General features: G+C 49.5%; 1 protein-coding gene across 1 annotated transcript in view; it reads left to right on the forward strand.

Annotated features, from left to right (window-relative positions):
• The window catches only part of TRIO (trio Rho guanine nucleotide exchange factor), a 5246815-nt gene that overhangs the window by 3924828 nt on the left and 1296542 nt on the right, over nucleotides 1–25445 (forward strand). Inside the window, exon 47 of the mRNA XM_086965300.1 lies at nucleotides 11536–11713. Within this exon, the coding sequence (XP_086821426.1) occupies nucleotides 11536–11713 (178 nt within the window). The remainder of the gene's footprint in view (nucleotides 1–11535; nucleotides 11714–25445) is intronic.

A 25445-nucleotide genomic window follows, 5' to 3' on the forward strand; every position in this document is an offset into this window, starting at 1 on the left:
ACTCAGATCTGTGCACTGCCCTTACTTTTTCAGGATGTTTTGAATTGTAGTCCCAAAGCCGTAGCAACTGCTATGTCCAAATAGTTTCCAGTTGCTCCAGAATCTAGCAAAATAGACATGATTTGTCTAAGCTGAGACGGCAGAAGGCATACCACAGTGATAGAGAAATGTTTGGACACAGGAGCCAAGGTATTAGCCAGAAATCTAGAGGCCTTCAAAACTTGAGGATTTAGAGAAGCGACCTCTGTACTCTCCAAGTCAGTTAGTTTTCCGACTGCACCGCCAGACCAGCTCTACCTGTAGGTGTTCTCGAGGCGGACTTTGGTTTGACTGGACACTCTGTAGAGAAATGGCCTTTTTTACCGCAGTACAGACAGAGATTCAATTTTCAGCGTTTTTCTCTTTCTACATTGGACAGTGGTCCTCTAATCCCTCCTACCTGCATAGATTCGCTTCTTTTTTCTTACTTCTAGCAAAAAATAGATGAGAATACTTTTCTTTTGTCTTTTCCCCTTTTCTCTCAGATAAGCAGTGATCTAACTTGTTAGAATTGGGGGTCTCTGGTTGGCACAGGTATGTACTTGTGACAAGCAGGGACCCTCTCCTCTAAGTCAGGGCAAAGGACTTACTCTCAGAAATAACCCCTGCTCACCCTCTAGGCGGCGTGGTGCGACAGACAAGGCTAAACTCCAGAGTACGCACGGTTAAGCACTTGACATAACACACACAATGACCTGTCAACCCACCACTCAGAGACACAAGACTGTTTATTTGTAAAAATATAGATTCTTTATATAAAAACTCTCAAGCAGGCTTTAGATACAGTTCTTAGTACTCAAAACGGATCCAGTTACTTCAGAAATGAGGCCACAGTTCTTAAATATAATGGACAGTACTGAGAAGGGATTCAATCACTTTCAAACTGCTTCACAGTACTTAAATGGTTCCAGCTATGGTTCAAAAAGGATTCCACAATATTCAGAGCAAGATGCAGTTCTTTTTGGCAATGTTCAATACTTTGGGAGGTCATTGTTGCTCTACAAATGGCTCCACAGTAATTCAGGTATTGTCTCAAGCGTGTTTGCGCTGTTCGTTTACAGCCTGTGCGCTTCGTAGCACTCTTGTACGTCCCGTACGGCTACACAAGCAAGGCCTTGCTAAACCTCACGCGTCTCGCGTACCAAGCGTACGGCGCTGTCGAGGCAACAAGGAGGATGAGGCATACAGGCTGCCGTGCGGCTCGCACAGCGTTGGTGAGACGGGTTGGGGGGATCTCACTGGTACGGTGCGCACAGTATAAACGCGGTGAAGCTATCACCAGAAGAGCGCGCCTCACGGACACCGCAGTCCGGAGCGGGCACTCAGCACAATTACTTAACACAGTACCTTTGACTTGGGGGTTCGGTGCGGATCAGCAGGGGGAGAGCCCACGTCCCAGGTCGTGATGCCTTCCTCCGGGGATGCGAGTCACGACTCGATTAATCTGGAGGGCAGCGTTGAGTTGTGGGGCAGGTTCTTCCTTCGGTGATGCGCTCTGGTCCGGGAAAGAGGGGGCGGGGCCCGAGAAGCGGTGCGAGGCGGCGGGCAAAGGCTTCCACGAGTACGGCGCGTACTCCTTCACTCCACGCGCCGCTGCTGTTCATGAACGGCGGCGGCTGCGGATTTACAGGGCAGTTTACCTCGGGGAAGATAGGCACAAGGCGAGGTCCTTTCTTGCAGTGCAGACCACAGTGAGGCAGGCGGCAGTCACTGTGCTTGGGCCAGCGGGGCTGGTCTTTGCGATGTCAGCTGGGGCTTGTCAGGCAGCAGTTGCTTTGCTCGGCGGGACGAGGGTGCCCAGGGCCTTTCAGAGGGTGCAGCGGTTTCCCACGGTGCGCTCAGCTTTTCCTCGGTAGAGCTGCGGGGAAGATGGAGCACTCACAGCAGCTTCTCTTTCCGGGAGGGGAGGGGTAGCGCCCACTGTTCCTGGGGCGCAGTTCAGGGGGCAAGTTCACAAGCAAGCCCTTGGAGATTGTTTAAGATGCACAAGTTGAATTTCAAAAGTCTTTCAGTCTTTTCTTTCTCTCTCCTTCTTGCAGCAAGGCACCCACCACAGTCCAGTCTCTCAGGATTAGAGACAGTAGTCCTCCATGCAGCTTTCCCAGGTCCTTCTCTTCAGGCAGAGTTTCTTCTTGGCAAAAACAGGATCTGATTTCTTAGGAGCAGGGCTCCTACTTTTATACACCATTTCTTTTGTTCTCGCGGGCCAGGGGGGCCTTTGCCTAATCCAGTCAGTCTCTGAGCACTTTGTTTTTCAGGCCCTGGCTTCTTCTTTCAGTGTGCAGGGCAGGGACATCAGACGCTCCGCAGGAGGTGGAGCCAGCATTGTGATGACAAGTACAGTCAGGAGCACTCTGTTGACAGTCTTCCCTCTTCCTGGACCAGGTGCAGGGCAGAGTCATCAGTCACTCCCCAGGGGGCGGAGCCAGCATTGTGGTGGCAGAGCACAGCCCTATTCAGAGTCAAGGGGCACTCCCCCCACCCATCCTGGTGTAATCTCTTTATTCACCACCTGTCAACCCCAGCCTGTCCCCTGGAATTCCCCAGCCCTGTCACACACAGAAACCAGACAGCAGATACACATCAGAGCAGAGGCGGGCTGAAATGGTTAGGCAAGCAAATACTAACTTTCTAAAAGTAGTATTTGTAGGAGAGTAGGGTCTGCTTTCCTATGGTCACCCCACTTTTTGCTTTTTGCTTCACTGGTTTTCGACTTTAATGTGGCTGTGGGCCTGCTAATCAGACCCACAGCCCAGCTGTTCTCTCTCTAAATTCATACCATGTACTTTAGGTATATCACCAATTGGGAAATGGGTCACTCTTATGAGTCCCTGTACAGTGTACCATAGGTACCCAGGGCATAGGTGCACCCAAGGCCTACCAGGGGCTGCAGCATTTCTTATGCCACCCCTGGCTGGCCATCCAAACTAACACAACTGGCTGATCACTCAGCTGGGGCAAGGTCGTGTAATCATCCCTTGCTTAGGTATAGTATTCCTATATATACCTATAAGTCACTCCTATGGCAGGCCTTAACAATCCTGAAGGCAGAGTGATTGGTTTTATGTGAGATGAGGCTCTAGCATGAGCTGAGCCTGTCTGCAGCTTTCGTAACCATGTCCTTATAGCTGTTCTATGATATAACCATACCATATACTCTTAAGTGCATTATAATCCTCACGGTTGAATGCTAACTTTGGTTTGGCTTTATCAAAACATGTTGTGTAAGGTGTCATACTCTTTGGAATACTACCCCCTCGCCAGTTCTGGCGACAGGGGTAGCATTCCACCCTTCTAGAGGGAGAAGATATGTTGTTCCTGTTAATCCCGGTTAAAGTTAATCAGAGCCTCAGCATCACAAAATGGATGCTGCTGCCACAGACACAAGTCTGACCTCCTGCTGCTGGGAGTCCTTCCAGCGAGGGAGGCTTGGACAATAGGTTTCCTGTCTTGGGAGGTGCTAGCACCACCCCAGACAGGCCATAGTGTATTGGGGCAGGGAGGGCTGAATGAAATGAGACACTGCCTGGGGCACACAAGGTGTCCCATGCATAGCCCGGTTCAAACCATTTGCTGGGGCACTTCAGCCCCAGCTCTGGCGCAAAACTGGACAAAGGGAAAGGGGTATAAACACCTCATTCCCTCGTCCCACCCATAGGAGGGACCTAGTAGGTAATCCAGCCCCTCAGATTAGTATATAGGTAGGAGCTGAGTCGAGAGACCTTAGATTTATCCTGAACTAAAACTTGTAACAAAACTCTGGACCTTCGACATTCTACTGCAACTAGAAGACTGAAGAATCTCCCTTGTGGTCAAGGAGTGACCACCCTGTACCTACAGGCACCATCCAGCAATCTGCAGTTTACTTTGTTGACGCTCTCGCCGGAGCCCGAGCACAGAGTCTGACAAGAGCCAGACTTCCAGACTTCTTTGACCCCGATCCACAGTCCCTTCAAAGCTGAGACCCGTGGAGGTGACGAGAGACGTGGGACCGGCCATCTTGAAAAACATGCTCCTTGCTACTTGTGCAGCTTCTGAGGCACCCTCGAAGTTGTGCATTGGGGATTGAGAAGCCCCATCCCCGAGCATCATCTGCACCGAAGATCAGCCTTCCAAACTCTACGAGTTCTGCGTGGGGCCCTTCTGCATTTTCCTGCTCGACGCGTCTGTCCGGTTACTTGCCCGTTGGCTAGTGGCCTCTGTGACGATGAACCTTCGAATCTGAACTGCCTGCCTGGTTGCTCCAGGTGGGCTCCTGCTTCCCTGCAAAGGAGAAGCCCCATAGACCTTACTGGTCTATCCCGAAGCAAATATTCGATTCCTGCGTGGATTGCATTTGCCAAGGCCTGTTGACTCCAATCCGGAAGCCGACGCCGCCAACAGCGAGATCCTTTGTGGGACAGTCCGTGTCCAGCTCCTGGTCATCGTCGACGCCTCCTGGTCCACGTGGCTGCAGAGTCAAGCTTCACGACATCACCTGATTGCTTCGCGACATCGCCTGGTTCCTTCCTGGTCACTGGCTAGTGACCCAGACTCAGTCCCCTCTGCTTTCAGGTACTCTTCATCCTCGATCCGCCCTTGGATCCAAACGGACACTTCTCTCCTGGTAGCCTACAGCATCTTTCTCCAGGGCTCCATAGGTTTCAGCGACGAAACCCGACACACTTTGACACCAATGCACCCGCTTCCTGTGGGTGAGGTAACGCGAGTACTCCGGTACCCCTGTGGGTATTGACTATGCTAGTGTCCTAGTTTTCAGTAGCTTTCTCCTAGTCCATCCGGAAGTGTCCTAAAAGAACTAGTTTCCATTTCTTTCGTTCCCATTATAACTCTATGGTAACTCGCGTGTGTGTTAAGAAACTGCACACGCCTCCCGTGGGTCTCCTGCTACCTATCCTTTGGTAGTACAGCATAGCCCCAGCGATGCCCTAGGCCCTAGGCCTATCCTTTGTTCGTGACGTGGTCCTTATACCACTATTTTAGTATATGGTTTTATGTGCCCCTGGGGCCCTACTGTATTTTGTGCAACTTAGTGTATGATAATTGAGTATCTTGTTATGTGCTTATGCCTCTGACCTCATAAAGAGTTCAGAGGGGTTGTGTTAGTAATAAATACATATATATTTTATATATAACCCGTGTGGTGTCCTTTCACTTGGTATTAAAGGGGTTACATATGGTAAAACAACTGGCTTCACATGGCCTCTTGAGTTTAGTCTAAGACTGCTTTGTCCATGCTACCACTAGATAAGCTGGTCTATAAGGTTGACTTTAGAAGCATCACCATACGGGTTATTTGGACTGATACAGGGTGCCCACTAGAATAGTGGACATTGTAGGAGAGTAGGGTCTGCTTTCCTATGGTCACCCCACTTTTTGCTTCACTGGTTTTCGACTTAATGTGGCTGTGGGCCTGCTAATCAGACCCACAGCCCTGCTGTTCTCTCTCTAAAATTCACACCATGTACTTTAGGTACATCACCAATTGGGAAATGGATCACTCTTATGAGTCCCTGTACAGTGTACCATAGGTACCCAGGGCATAGGTGCACCCAAGGCCTACCAGGGGCTGCAGCATATCTTTTGCCACCCCTGGCTGGCCATCCAAACTGACACAACTGGCTGATCACTCAGCTGGGGCAAGGTTGTGCAATCACCCCGTGCTTAGGTATAGTATTCCTATATCTAACCTTATATCTAGACACATATACACCTATAAGTCACTCAAATGGCAGGCCTTAACAATCCTGAAGGCAGAGTGCTTGGTTTTATGTGAGATGAGGCTCTAGCATGAGCTGAGTCTGTCTGCAGCTTTCGGAATCATGTCCTTGTAGCTGTTCTAGGATATAGCAATACCATATACTCTTAAGTGCATTATAATCCTTGCGGTTGAATGCTAATTTTGGTTTGGCTTTATCAAAACATGTCGTGTAAGGTTTCATACACTTTGGAATACTACCCCCTCACCAGTTCTGGCGACGGGGGTAGCATTCCACCCTTCTAGAGGGAGAAGACATGTTGTTCTCACTAATCCCGGTTAAAGTTAACCAGAGCCTCAGCATCACAAAATCAATGCTGCTGCCACAGACACAAGTCTGACCTCCTGCTGCTGGGAGTCCTTCCCGCGAGGGAGGCTTGGACAATAGGTTTCCTGTCTTGGGAGGTGCTAGCACCACCCCAGACAGGCCATAGTGTATTTGGAGCAGGGAGGGCTGAATGAAAAGAGACACTGCCTGGGGCACACAAGGTGTCCCATGCATAGTCCCGTTCAAACCGGTGCTGGGGAACTCCAGCCCCAGCTCTGGTGCGAAACTGGACAAAGGGAAGGGAGTGTAACCACCCCTTTCCCTGGTCCCACCCATAGGAGTGACCTAGCAGGTAATCCAGCCCCTAAATTTGGTATATAGGTAGGAGCTGTGTCCCAAGACTTTAGATTTATCCTGACAGAAACTTGAAACGAAACTCTGGACCCTTCGACATCCTACTCGACGTAGAAGACTGAAGAATCTCCCTTGTGGTCAAGGAGTGACCACCCTGTGCAAGCAGGCACCATCAAGCGATCAACGGTTTGCTTTGTCAACGCTCCCGCCAGAGCCTGAGCACAGAGCCTGACAAGACCCAGACTTCCAGACTTTCAACAGCCCGATCCACAGTCACAGCAGAGCTGAGACCAGTAGAGGTGACGAGAGACGTGGGATCGGCCATCTTGGAAAGCCAGCGAATTGCTTTCTGTGCAGCTTCTGAGGCACCCTCGAAGTTGTGCATTGGGGATTGAGAAGCCCCCGCCCCGAGCGCCAACTGCACCGAAGGTCAGCCCTCCACACTCCACGAGTTCTGCGTGAGGCCCTTCTGCATTTTCCTGCTCGACGCGTCTGTCCGGTCACTTGCCCGTTGGCTAGTGGCCTCTGTGACAACGAACCTATGAATTTACACCACTGGTCTGGTTGCTCCAGACTGGTCCCTGCTTCCCTGAAAAGGAGAAGCCAATCAGACCTTGCTGGTCTGATCCGTAAGCCATCTTCGATTCCTGCGTAGGTTGCCTTTGCCAAGGCTTGTTGACTCCAATCCGGAAGCCGACACCGCCGACAGCGAGAGCCTTCGTGGGACAGTCCGTATCCAGCTCCTGGTCGTCGTCGACACCTCCTGGTCCACGTGGCTGCAGAGACCAGCTTCACGCCATCACCTGATTGCTTCGCGACATCGCCTGGTTCCTTCCTGCTTCCATCCTGGTCACTGGCTAGTGACCCAGACTGTGTCCCCTCTGCTTTCAGGTACTCTTCATCCTGGATCCACCCTTGGATCCAACCGGACACTTCTCTCCTGGTCGCCTGCCACATCTTTCTTCAAGGCTCCATAGGATTCAGCGACGAAACCCGACACACTTTGACACCTATGCACCAGCTTCCTGTGTGTGAGGTAACGCTAGTACCTTGGTGCTCCTGTGGGTAATAACTATCCTAGTTTTCAGTAGCTTTCTCCTAGTCCATCCAGAAGTGACCTAAAAGAACTAGTTTCCAATTCTTTCGTTCCCATTCTAACTCTATTGTAACTCGCGTGTGTGTAAAGACACTGCACACGCATCCCGTGGGCCTCCTGCTCCCTATCCTTTGGCAGTACAGCGTAGGCCCAGCGATTCTCCAGGCCCTAGCCCTATCCTTTGTTCGTGACGTGGTTCTTATACCACTATTAGTATATGGTTCGAAGTGCCCCTAGGGCATTACTGTATTTTGTGCAACTTATTGTATGATAATTTAGTATCTTGTTATGTGCTTATGCCTCTGACCGCATAAAGAGTTCAGAGGATTAATTTAGTAATAAATACATATATATTTTATATATATAACCTGTGTGGTGTCCTTTCATTTGGTATTAAAGGGGTTACATATGGTAAAACAGCTGGATTCACATGCCCTCTTAAGTTTAGCCTAAGACTGCTTTGTCCATGCTACCACTAGGATAGCTGGTCTATAAGGTTGACTTTTCAACCATCACCATAAGGGTTGTTTGGACTGATACAGGGTGGCCAACTTCTCACAGACATCACATATCAGGCCAACTTCTCACAGTATTTGCAAACACAGGATATTAAAATAAACTTTACTAAAAGAAGTATTTTATTATTCTGAGTTCAGGCATACTAAACTTGACTTTCCACCATGCTCTCTGAGTCTGCTGGGATTATAGAGTGTAATAATTCCAGCAGCCCATTCTGGCCTATGGAGAGTAGGTAGCCTTACAATAGTGAAAAACGAAAATGGCTGTAATTCACTACTAGGACATGCCACACACATCAGGGCATGTCCTACCTTATGCTACAATGCACCCTGCCTTTGGGCCTACCATAGGGGTGACTAATATGAAGTTAAGGGAAGGTTTAGGGACTGGCAAGTAGGTGTACTTGCGCAGTTAGCATGACAGTACCAGACTGCACGCAGGTTCTGCAATGGCAGACCTTAGGCACATTTTACTAGGCCGCTTCTGTGGGTGGCACAACCAGTGCTGCAAGCCCACCAGCAGCATTTGTATTTACAAGCCCTGGCACTCCTGGTGCACTTCACTGGGGACTGCCAGTAAACCAAATAAGCCAATCATGGAAACCAATCACATACAGCAATTTACAGTAGGGAGAGCATATGCACTTTAGCACTGGTCAGCAGTGGTAAATTGCCCAGACTCATTAAACCAACAAAAACAGGTCAGAGAGAATATCGGAAGAAGGCAAAAAGTTCAGGGATGACCCTGCCAAGAGGGCCAAGTCCAACATAACTTAACAACTAAATCCATGAATGCAGAGCAGTCTTCAAAGGGGTCAACTATCTGAGAGATGATGTATTTGAGCTCATCTTTAAGTCCCCTATATAACAAGGAGGTCCTCTTATCTTCAGGCCAATGTGTCTCTGTAACCAACCGGTTAAAGGTGGTGATATGAGTCAATAGATCCTTTGACCCTTGTTTGAGGTTTAATAATTCATTGTCACTGGCCTGCATGTAAGAGTATCTAGCAAAAAGACTCCTCATTCTGCCCTTGAACAAAGGCAAATTGTATAAAATGGGTTCATCGTTTTCGACAAGAGGTACCGCCCAGTGACATGAACTGGTGAAGGGGAGAGACTGTGGGAGCAGAAACAGAGGCGGGGGAAGGGACCTGAAAATGTGCGAGTTGTATGTAGCTACGTTTATGTTTAGGATTAGTGTCTAACTCTAACCTCTAATTGTTTATGTGTTTTTAATACGTTTATCTCAGAAACAAGGCGTTGGTTTGCGCCGCTCACTAACTTAAGCTCAGTTTGAAGATTAACTACAGCTGCCGCTAATTCCCTCATAGTGGTTTCTGGGGACATAGCCTCATCCATGATGGTAGCGAAAGAAATCCTTCCTTCCGTCCTCGCTCGGGGGGAATAAGTATTGTGGGCTTGGCTGTCTGCCGGACGGAGACTGATTTCCCAGGCAGAAATACCCATTCCCCAGGAGCAAAGAGGGAGCCCCTCCATTCCCCAGAGATACAGCCTCCCCAGTGCCACGTATACACACTAGAGGAATGCAAATATCTCCAGAAAATGAAGAGACCAAGGAGGACAATCAGAATATATCCAAATGCAGCCAGTAGGGAGAAGGTCTGGTCCAATTATACTCGGGAGTCCTACATAAAAAAGACAAAGAAATAGAAAGACGCCATTAACCAAAGAAACTAATGTCTAGGGGTTATACAGCACCATCAAGAATTAGACAGGGAACTTAGGTTGTGTACCATCCCACACTTACTTGGTTTTAGACTGGTTGTTGTCTCAGAAGACGATTCATAGATGTCCCAGAGGCAGGTCTCTTGTTTAACTTAAAAGTAGAAAGGCAGGGGAGTAGTCTTTTTGTCATCCAGCTTGATAATTTATTTATTTATATTTATTTATTTGGTGGATTTTTTGAGCGCAAACGAATCATCCCCGAAAGGATCTCACGGCGCTATAAGTAAGTATAAGTAAATGAAAACAATCCTAAGGCATACGTCTCCCCATTCACCAAGGTGCAGTTCTTGAAATGGTGAAATAACCACCAGCCGATCATGGGACTAGTGTAAAAGGAATATGCGGTTCAAGTCAGCTGATTTTGAACGCTCCAACAGAACTTTATCGCCAACAAAAAGGACATAAACAAATAGAGGATGACTCAGCGCCTCATGCGCGTCTGGGAAGGTAAGAAGGTGGGGGAAAGTAGTGTGTTCAGCAAGGGAGGCTGCAGCGTGAGGGGAAAGCAACGCGTCCTCACGTTGTTCAAAAGTGAAATGGCTGCGCGTCCAATTAAAAGAAAACAAAAACGCTCCAATAAGGAATGCAGCGCGTCCGCGCACTGTAGATTGATGTTGATTAAGGCGTAGACTGCAAGCAAAAAAATAAAGCACAGCTGTAATTAGAAGCGCGTCCTCGCGCTCGGGGAAATACCAAAAAGGAGCCGCTGAGATGCCAGTGACTATCCGGAAACAGGAGTTTAGAACCGGTAATCCAAACAGTGAATCCAAGCAAGGGGCATGACCAAGTTCAAACGAAGGAAAGCCAAGCACTGGGTCACAGCAGCTGAAGGCTTAAGAATCTCCCCGTCACCTGGCCAATCCTAAAGCAGTATGAGATAGCACACAACCATCATCTCTCTTTGAGCATTCTGGGAGATGCAGTTTAAACATGATGCATGAAGCCTGACACCTAACCCAGCATGCTAACCAGTCCCTCCACGTGCAGCCACCAACCACCTTGTCAGGATCATTCCTGGACAGTCTGGAGTCTCAATCCTTGTTTACCTCCTAACAAGTCATGTAGTCTTCTTAATGGCTAGTCAGAAACAGCATAACTCTAGGCAAAAAGTGGAGGTAACCATAAAAGCAGATCCTACTTTCTTCCTTAGATTTTTTGGGGGCATTTATTATTTGAAGGTTTTACTTCAAGATCGTCTGCAGCAGTTTCTAGGTATTGATTGGTATTTGGGTCATAATTGTACATTTTCTTGTCTTTTTTTGTCTGACTAATATTTTGTTTAAGCCAGTTTTTAAGATTCTTAATATATGCACGTGTAAAGAAGCCTTATAGTCATGTAGTTTGGAATATTAGCATTCATATTCTTTGCTTTTGTGCATTTGTGCTTTCACATGTGTTTTACTAAAATATTTTTTCCAATATTATCATTTTCCGATGATAATAAGTATCATGACATTGAACTGTAGTATGCTTGTTGTTAAAAAATAATTAGCAGCTTTATGAAAGCAGTCTGAAGCAGCAAGTCTTTATAATATTATTTATGGAAACAAAGATAATCATCATTTGGCTGTCATTTTTACACTTGCTATTGTGGAGGAGCATTGTTTAACAATCTTGTCTACAATATTTTATAATTGTACTGTTCACATAAGCAATTTTTCTGGGTTTGACACCACAAAATTAGTTCATTAAATAAGGGGAGAGGCATTACATTGTAAGTAACTAATTATTTATTTTGGTCCATGTTTGTTTTTAGGTGAATCACCTTAGCCTTGAAGAGAGTGTAGACAATGATCCATGTAAATTTGCACTATTATCCAGATCTGCTGATGGTGCGGAAATGCATATTTTACATTCTACAAGTCCTGCAGTACGCCAGTTGTGGATCCATGAAATCAACCAAATTTTGGAAAATCAACACAATTTTCTAAATGGTAAATCACTTTTCTTTGTTTGTTGCCCCTTGATATTATTCTCAACCAATATGCCCTACACATTGAACCATAGCTTCTTTATGGTCTGTTTTTTTTTATAGTGCTGATGGTATATCTTTCTAATCAAAGACTTCATCCTTTTGTTTAGGAATCAACAGAATACGCACTCATGCTTGCTGTGAAAGGCTTCCTTAAAATGAAGTTTCTGATCCATTTTGTCACTTTTAAGACTATGATAACCCCGAAATGTGGCTTGAGTGGTGGGCAATCAGAAGTTAGTATGCCACGCCTGAGGCTATTCTCATTGTAAGCATTTGGTAGTGTGATTAGCCTTGACTCCAACTAGACAGTTGCTCAAAATATTTTCTTGACAGGACTCATTTAGAAAAGGTGGCAAAGTAGTTGGGCCAGAGCAAGAGAGACATTTAAGTAAAACTCTACAAGGTAATACATTTAGATCTGTTGCTGCAGTGCAAACTCCCTCGTTCACACAATAATATATTTTTATAGCCTGGATTACGGTAGCCAGATGTCCATCACTGACCCACATGAAGATTGTCTGTGGTTTTTGTATTCTGAGCACAATGTCAGGACATATGCTTTGTGCAAATGGATGAATCTGAAGGCCCTGAAGGAAAGGGAGGCCAACTTATTCATGGCCAAAGCAAAGTTGCAGAATAGTGGACGCAGGAGGTCTCGGACCTGGTTGAAGTGGCTGACGCCTCATACTTTGAGATCCTCCAAGAAGCATAAGAAGAGGTAGTGTCGCTCTTCGAAGAATGGGACGCAGAAGTCGGTGTCTCTGAGTCCTAGGCGACATTGCAGAGATTAAATATCTCCAGCACCTTCTCCAGGGATGTCTCCAGCTCCATCTCCGGCAACCAGGGATGTGACTCCTCCGACTCTGAGGAATGGTACTCCTCCGGCACCGAGGTCTGTGACTTCACCTCCGGCGCTGAGAACTCCGACTCCACAGCCAGACCGGAATTTGGTGCCTCCATGTACAGCTCCAAAGCAGTACGTCGTATCCAGCATCCCCAACTCCGGGATCGGATCCGTCTAATTTTTTTAATGCTTTGTTTAGCATTTTCGCAAGGGCTGCGAGTACATATAGTGCACTTGCTGGCCCCATGGGTCCACTTGCATACTCTCTTGGAGGGTTTCCCCCTCATTTGCTGCAGGCACCTTTCATGCCTTTTATGCCTGTGATTCCAGTTAGTTGGCCTCCACCGGTGTAGTTAAATTTTCAAGAGGGTCATGGCCCTTTGGATGGCTTATCTCTGGCGCCATCTGGATCCAATCTGGCGCAAGCTTGACCTCAACTAATTTTATTCCCGGTTTCTTAAGATGCTCCTGCAACTCCGAAGTTACCTGTGCCTCCTCTGGTGTCGCTGATACCGAGAATGAGATTTCGGTAAGAGGCTCAAAGGCTGGTGGAAGAGGAAGAATACCAAGAGGAGCATGAGGGGGCTGAAAATGGGGAAGTGGTGGACCATGACCCTGTGTTTGAGGGATTACAAGAAGCGAGTGGTCTGGTTGCCTCCCCTGAGGTGTCACCTAAGGGTTTACCACCTCCTGAGGTGACTTCATATCACACAGTTATTTGCACGGCTGCGTATCTATTAGAGCTTCCCCTTCCCACAGCTGAACCGAAGACTAATATCCTCACTGAGGTTTTCCATTCTTCAGCTTTAATATTGGAACCATTGTTTCCAGTCAATGAGGCTTTAACTGTGCTAAATTAATTAAGGAGTTACCTGTGGGTGGCTCTTCAGATTCATTGTGGGATAAGATTTAAACTTGAAACCACTTCAACTTCATCCATCTGGGCACCTTGGATTTCACCTGGAACTTCACCTGGAACCAAGAATGCACCAAGGAAGACTCATGCTCTCACTGTTCTGCAAGACTTCCTCATCATCTATGCCTGTGCTTCATCCAGGTTCTTCTCCAGCCCTCTGTGCATCAAAGACACCCATAGGAATCTCTCTTTGAGTGAAGATTACTCCCCTGCATCTGCAGGTACTGCAACAAACGTGACCCGTCTGCTGCTCCTGACGTCCCACGGACTCCAAAAGGCTCAGCAACACGTATGGTGGTTCTGCAACTCCCTTGAGGCTTGACCTGTCCTCCCAGCAAGTTTGAGGCGAGTATCCCTTGTCGGAACCGCTGGAACTAAACCCCTGTGCACCTTGTCGACTTACCATTACCCAGGCTTGTTGGCTCTGTCCTCCAGAGGTATTCTGGCTACAAGACACTCCAGCCTCCAGCATCTCTTCCTGCCAAGAGGTTCATCCTCGCCGCATCCTCTGCACCGTGTGCCTGCATCTTTATGAGCTGCTCAATGTCCTTTTACGAATCCTGTGCCAAAGGCCTGTGGGTCCTCTTGAGGGTCTTTTTTGCCTTCATTGGGCACCTTGCTTGCTCGGGGTGTGCCCTGACTTTCTTGCAATTACTGAGACCCTTGGACCTTGCGTGTCCCAATATTGCACCTTGTTCGTTTGCCACGTCTTTGGCAGCTGTCAAGGCTTGTTGGTGCTCCTGCTGGACACCAACCCCCTGGTTCCTGACTTCTGACGTGGGACATTTCATGAATGGCTCCTACTCTTTCACAGTTTCTCCTGGTCCTCACAGCTGCAGCAACAATGTCACCGTCATCACTCCTGCATCTGCCTTCATTGGTGGTCATTGCTCTTCAGTGCCTCCTGGTCACCTCTGAGTGGCCTAGACTCTGTCCCCTCTCCTTGCATGTTCTTCTCTTCAAGAATCCAAATCTTCTGGCCTCTTTCACCTTCTTCACCAGCGGCATCTTTGCTGAAGTTCTCCATTGTGGTCTATGGCGGTTTCCGATCTCATTTCACACCTATGCACCTGGCTTCCCTTGTGTTGGTATCTGGTTCCTGGGGTAGCCACAATTGGGGTGACTCTCCAACCTTCTGTCTTCCATGGGGTTTCTTTAGGGTCCACTGGGAAGGGTCCTTCTTAAAAACTGCAACCACAACTTTCCCGTTGACTTGCATTGAATACTTGGCTGTGTTTCCACTCTGCACACAGCCTCCATGGGGTTCCTGGGTACTTAACGAGGGTGGTTCCTTGGGTCCTCAGATCTTCTGAGTCTGCTAGTCCAAGCCCTGACTTAGTTTGCATTCCACTTCTTTAGTATATATGGTTTGGTCTACCCCTGGAGATCACTGTGTAGCTCATAGAGACATCTAGCCACAGATTCCTTACCTTTGAACTTCCAGGCGTCAGGCTGGATCCGGAAGATTTTTCTTAGCAGTACCGCTGTGCTGGTAGGTAGCATAGATCGATTCCGTGTGACATAGTCAGTGTCGTGTTAGTTGTGACCTCCACATCGTCAATATAACTGCCACTCCGGCGCTCTGACGGTTGTTCTTTTCTTTCGGCACCACCCAGCGCTGATACGTTGAAAAGAGCTACCCCCTGCCACTTCTTGTCACACTTTTTTGACTTATTGTCCACTTTGTTAGTATGTTTGGGATATGTCGAGTAAGAATACTTCGGGGTTCAAGCCGTGTGACTCCGCTCACCGCGCCATGTTGGTCACGGACCATTTAGTGTGTCTCTGGTGCCTGGAGCGTGACCACGACTCAAAGTTGTGCTTCGATTGTCAGGGTATGGCACCGAAGGCTTTGAAGGAGCGGTCCCTAATGCTTCTCGTGGCCTGGCATCTGGCACTGAGGCGGCCCCTCGTCAGACTCGATCCTGGTCCAGGTCTCAGTCAAGAAGAAGGTCCGAGCACTGCTCTGGTGAATCGAAGTCATCTTCGTCGAAGTCAGGTAAGAGGCACCACAAGAAGTTGAAGCGTGCTTCGACTTCACCCCGCCCATCTCGCGAAGTAACCTCATGTAGTGGATCCCTGGTTTGGCTCCATGTTTCCCAGCCTTTCCGTGTCCAACAGCGACCCCTGCACAACTGAAGGAGTTCTATGACACCATGTGCGCCATATTTGAGAAGCCTGACCCTGCCGGCGCACTTCCGGGCCCACAGGCTGAGGATGCAGGGGCCCCCCTGGTTCCCACGCCTATGGCCCTGGCTCCATGGCCTCCGATTGGACCCGGGTCCGGACCGAGGCAGTTTGCACCTCCACAGCGACCTTCCCCGGCGTTGCGTCCGATGCCTAGGTCCTCGGCATTGCCAGTGCCCTCGGACGCCGAGGCCGGCGCCAACAGAGCCATACGGCTCCATGGAGTTCACCCTACCCTATTCTGAATGGTTAGGGATGAAAGAAGACAGTTGGGAGGAGAATCAGGATCTCTTATAAACCTGCACCAATGAGATGTTAACTGGTATGAGGCGTTGGGTGATGCCAGTGATTTGGACTCTTCCCTGACCCTGGCATGCTTTCGCCCCTAACCTCGCTACTGAGAAGGGATTATGGTGGTGTGTAGGGCTGCAGAGGGCTTGGACCTGCAGCTCCCTACAGCGGCGGTCAAGACTAATGTCTTGACAGAGGTCCTGCAGCCTATGGGCTCCAGTGTGGAACCCCTTCTGCCTTTAACTGAGGCTTTAACGGGCGTCTTTCTTGGCATCTGGTCCAAACCCAGCACAGGGACTCCTGTAAATAGGATGCTTGCCCACTTCAGTCGCCCTGCACTGGGCGACACACTTTTCCTCACCCCCCCACCCCACCCCACCCCACATAGCTTGGTGGTCCAGGCTTCTACTTAGTGTGGCGCATTCCATCTGCACCCCTGGACAGGGAATCCAAGAGACTGTAGAGGTTCGAAAAGAAAATGTTTTCTTCCACCAGTCAGGAATTGCGATCGGTGAACCCTGCATGCCTTTTGGGCCATTATTCCCATTCTATATGGGACACGGTTGCGCAAGTGCTGCCCAGAGTCTTGGAGGAGTACCGGGCTCCACTCCCCGAAGCTATTTCAGACAGGAAAGATGCAGCTAAGTTCGCCATCAGATGTGGCTTGGACACGACAGACCGGCTGGGCAGAGCGATTTCCACGACGGGTGACATTCATCGCCACGCCTAGCTGAGCATCTTAGAGGGATATCCAAGCTAACCTCATTGACATGCCCTTTGATGGCTCCTGTCTCTTCGGAGAAAAGGTGGGTACTGCCCTTGAACGTTTCAAAGACTGGTGGGCCAAGTCCAAGTCTTTGTGCCTCACCACAACCCCTACAGCCTCATCCGCTTTTCGCTCCTTTCGTGGCTATAGAAGGGGCTACCAACTGCGCCATCCCTAGTTCGGGCAGCTGGCCCAGCAAGTTCAGCTGGTTACACGGTTCACCCCGGCCCTGTGGGTCAGGAGGCCAGAAGTCGATCTAAGCCACGATCCCCTCCTCCACTGCAAAACCTTCCTAGTCTGATCTTCCAGGATCATTTACAGTCAGCTGGTGGCAGAGTATTTCATCTCTGCAACTTTTATATCTATGGAACAGTGTGCCTTTGCCCATGTTTTTAGGTTTCAAACCTGTGGGTCCTGTGGATGGCATTTGTCTGCCACAGACCCTCATTCTCTTTGCATGTGGTGCCTCAGAGAGTACCATGACTACGAGGAGTGCGACGCCTGTTGCCAACTTCACCCAAAGGCGTTGTGGGAATGCCGCATGAATCTTTTGGCAGGGAGCTCGTTGCAGGCTTCATGTTGTTGGGCATCGTTCTAGGTCCAGGGAACCCCCAAGAGCATGCTCCAGAAACCAAGAGATATCATTGCATTTGTCCTTTTATTGTCTCCTCTTAATCATTTTTCTTAGTCTAGAAGATAGTCAGGAACAATGATTTCTTTTTGGATGAAAGTTTTCTGAAGCGAAGCTGCAGGCTTACGCCGCCATTTTCCTTGTTCTCCAAAACAGAGGTTTTAGAAAAACTTATATCAAACTCTCTACGAGTATAGCAAAGACCTGAAGAGCGAAAAATGTAAAACATATCCAATTTAACAGATCGGAAAAATAATTGATCAATAGCCTTAAAACTAAAATGGGAATTTCAAATGCCATTAAAAATGTTAAAAAAGGCAAAGTACATGGCCCGGATGGTTATAACTCACAATTCTTCAAATCCTTCTCTAAATCTCTTATCTGATAAAGACATCTACCCACAGATTCCTTAATGGAATGAGCAAGTTACTTACCTTCAATAACGTACTATCTGGTAGAGACACAGCCTAGCTGCAGATTCCTTAACTTTTGAATTCTTCCCAGGCGTCAGACTGGATCTGGAATTTTTTCAACAGTCCCTCTGCCCGCCGGCGGACTGCACCTTATGAATCAGTGATGATGTCAACTTCAGTTGTGACATTAGTGGAGTCATATAAGTCACCCCTGGTGCACGGACGTCCGTTTCTTCTTTACTGCGCTTTCCTCAGGCCCTCATGACTTTTTGTTCTGGCCTACTAGTTTTTGTCGGTTGGGAACAGTGAACCTTTTGTCCTATTTCAGGCTTTAAGCCTTGTGGGTCTTGTAATTGACAAATGTCGGCTCAGACCCACATTCCGTTTCTATGTGGTGTTTTGGATAACACCATGACTCCGAGGATTGCGGCTCCTGCCAAAGACTGAAGTCGAAGGCGCTCAAGGAATGCCGTATGAAGTTACTGGTGTCACATCTGTCAGAGTCCACAGTGACTTAATCTCCCAAAACGGAGGTCCATCAATGGGCAGTTCCAGGTGCTGAAGCCTATCTCGGAGATGTTGTTTTCCAGAGTCGTCCAAAGGTAAGTACAGGGCAGCGTTTGAAATTGCGGCACCCCCCAACTTCGCTGCATAGAGGCTCCGTCTCCCAGGGCTCCTCCCGCTCGCCGGTTAAGGAGGCGGTACAAAGCAGACAGTGCGCTTGAGCGCTTTAAGGACTCCAGGGCTACGGCCAAGTCCTTGGGCCTGTCGGCCCCGCGCCAGCAATCTGCTGCCTTTCGTCCCTTTCGTGGCCACGGAAGAGGCGCCCCTACACGTCCTGCCAGCCACAGGCCGCAGGCTTACATCCAGCGCAGTGGCGGACGTGGTAACCGCCGTGGCGGTGCCCAAGGACAACGGCGCTGCCAGTCCACATCCACCCCCGCAGCATCCGCCTCAAAGCCCTCCTAGTCCGAGCTTTCAGGCCCATGACACGCCAGTGGGGGGCAGGGTTTGCCATCACCTCTTCCACTGGTGCGACATCACATCGGACAGGTGGGTGCTGCAAATCGTCTGAAGGGGCTACTCCCTCCCCTTCGAGGCATCCCCTCCAGCCATGCCACTGCAGTACCACCACGTGTCGGAGGATAACTTGAATCTTCTGCGAGAGGAAGTTGCGGCCCTCTTGGCCAAGGGGGCCATCGAGCGCATTCCTGGGCCAGAAGTAGGGTGTGATTGTAACTCCCACTACTTTCTGGTTCCCAAGAAGGGCAAAGGGGGTCTACTCCCTATCTTGGACCTGCGGAACAACAACGCCTTCCTCTGGATGGAGAGGTTCAAGATGCTGACACTGGCTCAGGTCTTAGCTGCCCTGGCCCCTGGAGACTGGATGGTAGTGTTGGACTTGCAGGATGCTTATTTCCACATCCCCGTCCTGCCGGCCCACCGGCGCTACCTGCGGTTCAAGGTGGGCCACGAGCACTTTCAGTTTACCGTGCTCCCCTTCGGCCTTACCAGCGCCCCACGGTTGTTCACGAAAGTGATGGCGGTGGTCGCAGCTCATCTGCGCAGGTTAGGGGTTTGAGTCTTCCCCTATCTCGACGACTGGTTGTTGAAGGCGGGCTCGCCCCAGACAGTCGTCAGCCACCTCCAGACTACGGCCGACCTCCTGCACCTGCTGGGGTTCTCCATCAATGGGCCGAAGTCACAACTGTGCCCCTCTCAGAAGCTCCTCTTTATCAGAGCGGTTCTAGACTCGGTGCAGTTTCGGGTTTATCCTCCCGAACAGCGGGTTCGGGATATTCTGGCTCTGATTCCGATCTTTCAGCCTTTATCCCGAATCTCGGTCAGGTTGACGCGGTGGCTTCTGGGGCTGATGGCCTCCTGCATCCTTCTGGTGCATCATGCCAGGTGGCGGATGCAGGCTCTGCAGTGGGACCTGAAGTTTCAGTGGGCCCAGCATCAGGGCAACTTGTTCGACCATGTCTTGATCTCGGAGGGCACTGCAAGACAGTTGCAGTGGCGGCTCACGGACCGCGATTGGGACATCGGCATATCCCTCTCCCTACCCCAACGGAGCACGTAGTTGTGACGGACGAGTCCCTCCAGGGTTGGGGAGGCCACATGGGAGAGGCGGAGATCTGAGGCCTCTGGTCTCCAGCGGAGTACCAGCTCCATATCAACCTTCTGGAGCTGTGGGTGATCCGTCTTGCACTGAAGATATTCCTCCCCTCTGTCCGGGGGAGTGTAGTGCAGGTGTTCACGGACAACACCACGGCCATGTGGTACTGCAACAAACAGGGCGGGGTGGGGTCGTGGACCCTATGCCAGGAGGCTCTCCGCCTCTGGCAGTGGCTGGAACATCAGGGCGTGAGCCTGGTGGTTAAATACCTGGCAGGTTCCCTGAACGCCAGGGCGGATGAACTCAGCCGTCGGTGCATGATGGATCACGAATGGCATCTGAACTCAGACGTGGCGCAAGGCCTCTTTCAGCAGTGGGGAGAGCCTTAGTTAGATCTATTCGCCACAGAAGATAATGCACAATGTCATCAGTTCTGCACGTTGGAATTTCAAAGGCGGCACTCGCTCGGAGATGCTTTTCGTCACGAGTGGTGTTGCGGTCTATTGTACGCCGTTCCGCCTTCTGCCCAGAGTGCTGAAGAAGATCAGGCGCGACCGGGCCCAAGTCATCCTTGTGGCTCCGGACTAGGCACGGAGGTTCTGGTATCCCGAGCTACTCAGCCTGTCTGTCGATCCCCCGATTTGTCTTCCTCTTCAGGAGGACCTTCTGTCGTAGCAGCAGGGGGGCGGTCCTCCACCCGAACCTGTCCAGTCTCAACTTACATGCGTGGAGATTGAGCGGCGGCAGTTGAGGCCATTTGACTTGCCTCCTGAAGTATGTAATGTCATTCTGGCGGCCAGGCGGCCCTCCACAAAATCGGTATACGCCTGAAGGTGGAACAAGTTTGTGGCATTGTGCACAGCAAAGGCTGTGGATCCCCTTTCTGCACCTCTTTCAGAGGTTATCCTCTTCCTTCTTTCTCTTGTTCAGCAGGGCTCTGCTCTTGGCACTCTGAAGGGCTACCTCTCGGCCATTTCCGCCTTCTTAAGGCTACCTGATCAGCCCTCTTTGTTCAAGTCCCCCATTGTAAATAGGTTTTTGAAGGGCATCACTCATATGTTTCCTCCTGCTTCTTTCGTGATGCCTTAGTGGGACTTGTCCTTGTTCTGATTTATCTGATGTGCGCTCCTTTCGAGCCACTACATAACTGTCCTCTTCGTTTCCTTATTCTTAAGACTGCATTCCTGGTTACTATCACCTCTGCCAGGAGAGTGAGTGAGCTCCAGGCTCTTTCTTCTCAACCTCCCTTTCTTTCTGTCCATCCGGACAAAGTTGTGTTGCGGACGCGACCCTCTTTCCTGCCCAAGGTAGTCACAGCCTTCCACATCGGGCAGTCCATCACCTTGCCCATCTTCTTTCCGCCTCCGCATCTCTCGAAAGAGGAAGAGAGGCTCCACCTTCTGGACCCAAAACGTGCACTCTAATATTATCTGGATCGCACACGCCAGTTCCGGGTGGATGACCAACTCTTAGTTGGTTACGTGGGCGCTAAGAAGGGACGGGCGGTACACAAACGCACCATTTCTCGATGGGTCGTCTTGTGCATCAAGGCTTGTTACTTTCTGGCTAAAAAGGAGCCTCCTGTGGGGCTACGTGCCCATTCCACTCGGGCCCCGGCGGCTACTACTGCCCTGGGTCGGGGAGTCCCCTTAAAGGACATCTGTCAGGCAGCTACGTGCGCCTCGCTGCACACGTTCACAAGACACTACTGCCTGGACAGCCAAGTCCGGAAAGATGGCTTTTTCGGCCGTTCCGTTCTCCAGGACTTTCTGGTGTGATCATTGGTTCGCAGACCCACCACCGGGGTTGGTATTGCTGGGGTATCTATTCTAAGGTAAGGAATTTAATACTAACCTGTTTCTTTCAGATGCACAAGTTACTTACCTTTGTAAACGATATATCTGTAAGAAACAGTAGTTAGTATTAGATTTCTTACTGCCCCACCCATCCTCCCCGTTCTGCGAACCGATATATAGGGTTAAGGTCATCTCCTTTTAGGGCCCTAGTTTTATGGCACCAGTGTTGGTTTTTATCATGGCTCTGCATTTTCTGGCGCGGAAAAGCTGTGTATAAGAACTGACGTCAGCGCGTGAGGGCGGCGTCTAAGAAGTCCGACGTCATCCTGGCGCCAACGACGCCGACGACCGATGTGGAGCCGCAGACGATGCTAACCGACGCCCAGGGGTACTGCTACGCAAAATTTTCCGGATCCAGTCTGACGCCTGGGGATATTCTAAGGTAAGGAATCTAATACTAACTACTTTTTCTTACAGAAATATCGTTACCAAAGGTAAATAACTTGTGCGTTAGTCCAACCCCTAAACTTACTATAAGTATAGAACCCCAGTTCTAGGACTTTAGATTACCCTGGAGGAAACTCTGCAACATATATCTTGGACCTTCGACATTCCATTTCGACTGGAAGATGGAATAAATCTCCCTTGTGGTCAAGGAGTGACCACCGTGTTCAAACAGGCACCAAAAGCATCTTTGCCGGTCTGCATTTTTGAGGCTCCCGCCGGACCCTGAAGAATCTGCGACGCAAGGCACAGACTTCCAGACATCTCTGACCTGACCTTCGCTGACAGCAAAGCTGAGACCTGTGGCGGACACGCGAGACGTGGGACCGGAACTCGTGGAAATCCTGCATTTTGCTACCTGCATCGACTTCCCGAGGTATCCCGAAGTTGTGCATTGGGGTGCTTGCAGCCCCAACCCCGAGCACCTTTTGCACCGAAGCTCAGAGGCCCACACTCCACAAGTGTCCCGTGGGCCCGCTATGTGCATTTCCGCTCAACGCGTCTACGCGGTTCCGAGTCCATTGGCTAGTGAGCCTCCAAGAAGACCAATCCTTGATTTAACTTGCTTTACTGGTTGCTCCAGGTTTGCTCCAACTTCCCTGCAAAGGAGAAGTACCTCAGACCTTGCTGGTCTGCACCGAAGCCAATCTCAACATCCTGCATGGATTGCGTTTGCCAAGGCTTGTTGGGTCCAATGCGGATACCGACACCGCAGTCAACTAGATCCTTCATGGGACAGCTCGAATCAAGCTCCTGGTTGTCGTCAACGCCTCCTGGTCCTCGTGGCTGAAGAGACAAACTTCACCTTTTCACCTGAAATCACGCAACATCAGGTGGCATCTTCCTATCTCCATCCTGGTCACTGGCTAGTGGCCCAGACTCTGTCTCCTCTGCTTTCAGGTTCTCCACATCTCCGATCTACCCTTGGATCCACCCGGACTCTTTTCCTCTGGTCGCCTGCAGCACTTCTTCGCAGCTTTCCATTTGGATCGACGACGAAACCCGACACAAAAAGACACCTATGCACCCGGCTTCCCTGGGTGAGGTAACACGAGTACTCCGGTGCTCCCGTGGGTATTGACTCTCCAAGTATCCCAGTCTAAAAGGGTTCCATCGTAGTTCACCTCCTTGTACCCTTCATCTTTAAAATTGTAACTTGTTTGTTTCCCATTGAAAGCCAATGGTAACCCGCTGCTGTGTTTAGACACTGCGTGTGTCTCCCGTGGGCCTCCTACATCCTAACCTTTGGTTGTTCCTAGAAGCCCCAGCGATTCCACAGGCCCCAGGTCTGCTTTCTATCCCAAACGTGGTTCTTTTACTACTATTTTAGTATATGGTTTGTGAGGCCCCTAGGGCAAAACGTATACTGTGCAACTTATCGTATGCTAATTAAGTTCCTTGTATTGTACTTTTACCTCCGACCTCATAAAGAGTGCAGAGGGGTTGTGTTTAGAATAAATACATATATATTTGATATATACCTTGTGTGGTGTGCTTTCATTTGGTACTCAAGAGATTATAAATGGTAAAACGACTTGCTTATCTCGTCTCCAAGTCTTAGCCTGAAGGCTGCACTCCACAGCTACCACTAAGATAGCTTTCTATAAGGTTGACTTTATAACCTACCATCAATAAAGGTCGATTGGACTGGTGCAAGGTGCCCACTAGAATAGTGGACATCATATACCAGGCCAACTTGTCACACTGGGTATACCAGTGTGTACATGTTTTCTCCCTCTAGGAGGGTGGAATGCTACCCCCGCCGCCAGAACTGGTGGGGGGGGGGGGGTAGTATTCCAAAGTGTTTGACACCAAACCCGACATGTTTTGATGAAGCCAAACCAAAGTTAGCCTTAACTGCGAGGATTATAATGCACTTAAGAGTGTATGGTATGGCTATATCATAGAACAGCTATAAGGAAAGATTTCCAAAAGCTGCAGAGGGGCTCAGCTCATGCTAGGGCACCCTCTCACACAAAACCAAGCACTCTGCCTTCAGGATTGTCAAGGCCTGCCATAGGAGTAACTTATAGGTTAATATGTGTCTATATATATCTATCCTACTATTATAAAGAGAGAATACAAACCTTTGAGCCAGATAAACTCAAAAAGTACTGCACCAATCACTACACCCAATACACCATTCTAAAGGGGACATGCAGCAGATGGACATAGGCTATATATATGGACACCATATAGATTAAAAAGGGGAAACGACCTCAGTGGAAAAGTAGTCCCTTGTGTGCGTCGCGAAATTCACCTGGGCGTTACCGTTGACAGGGGGCGTTCACACTGCTTCCGAGGCTCACATCGAAAAAGGGGCGCGGTTTTCTGGATTAAACAAAGGGCCGCCTATCAAGCGACGCATCATTCGGCTGAGGTTTAACCGTTGCCAGAGAGGGGACGACGCTGACATCATGGAAGGTGCGCGCCTTGTAAGCATCATTACGCGCGATTTTCACAAACTCCTTCATTCGCATACGGGGCCCCGCTTACACTAAGGGGCGCGCCTTTCACTGCCGCCCAATCACGCCACATAACTCTTAACAGTTACAGTACTTGCGGTCAAACTTTAAAGGAATCGGTAACCATTTGTCAAGCTTGCACGTTCTCACAGGGGGATGACCACAATGAAAAGAGGCAAGGCTTTGGCACCCGCACCGAACGAAAACAACGCGTTTCACATTTCAATAACGTTTCATTACCGCGTTCATCACTACGGTATCAGAGGGCCCGTCCCTGTTCGTGGCGTACTCGGCTGCTAAAGCGAACTGTTCCCTTGCAGTTAACGTCCCGTCCAGCACCGCCAGAAGCGTGAGGCGTAGTGGGGCTATCCCCGTGTATTGAGGACAACCATACGCTTGGTGGTATGCCTCGCCTTTCATCCTGAGACTGCTCGCCGTACCGAGGCTGGTACGCCTCGTACTGCTGAGCTCAGGGTTCGCGCCGAACGCCGTCTCACGCGAGATGCGTGAGGTTTAGCAGGGCACCTACCGCGAAGCAGCACAAAGCGAACTAGAGCGCTACGAAGCGCATAGAAGGACTAAGGAGCACCAAACCTTCAAGGAAGTGGGCAGAAGGCCCCACGTATCGCTAACAAGAACTGTGGCACCCCTTTTGAAGTATAAGAACTATTTTTAAACCTGAAACAAGTAACTGGAACCATTTTGAACTGTGCAAAGACCGTATTTATAAGCCTGCTTGAAATGTATAAAAGAGTTTTA

The sequence above is a fragment of the Lissotriton vulgaris genome, chromosome 4_1 (genome assembly GCF_964263255.1).
Source record: "Lissotriton vulgaris chromosome 4_1, aLisVul1.2, whole genome shotgun sequence".
In the NCBI taxonomy this organism is placed as follows: Eukaryota; Metazoa; Chordata; class Amphibia; order Caudata; family Salamandridae; genus Lissotriton; species Lissotriton vulgaris.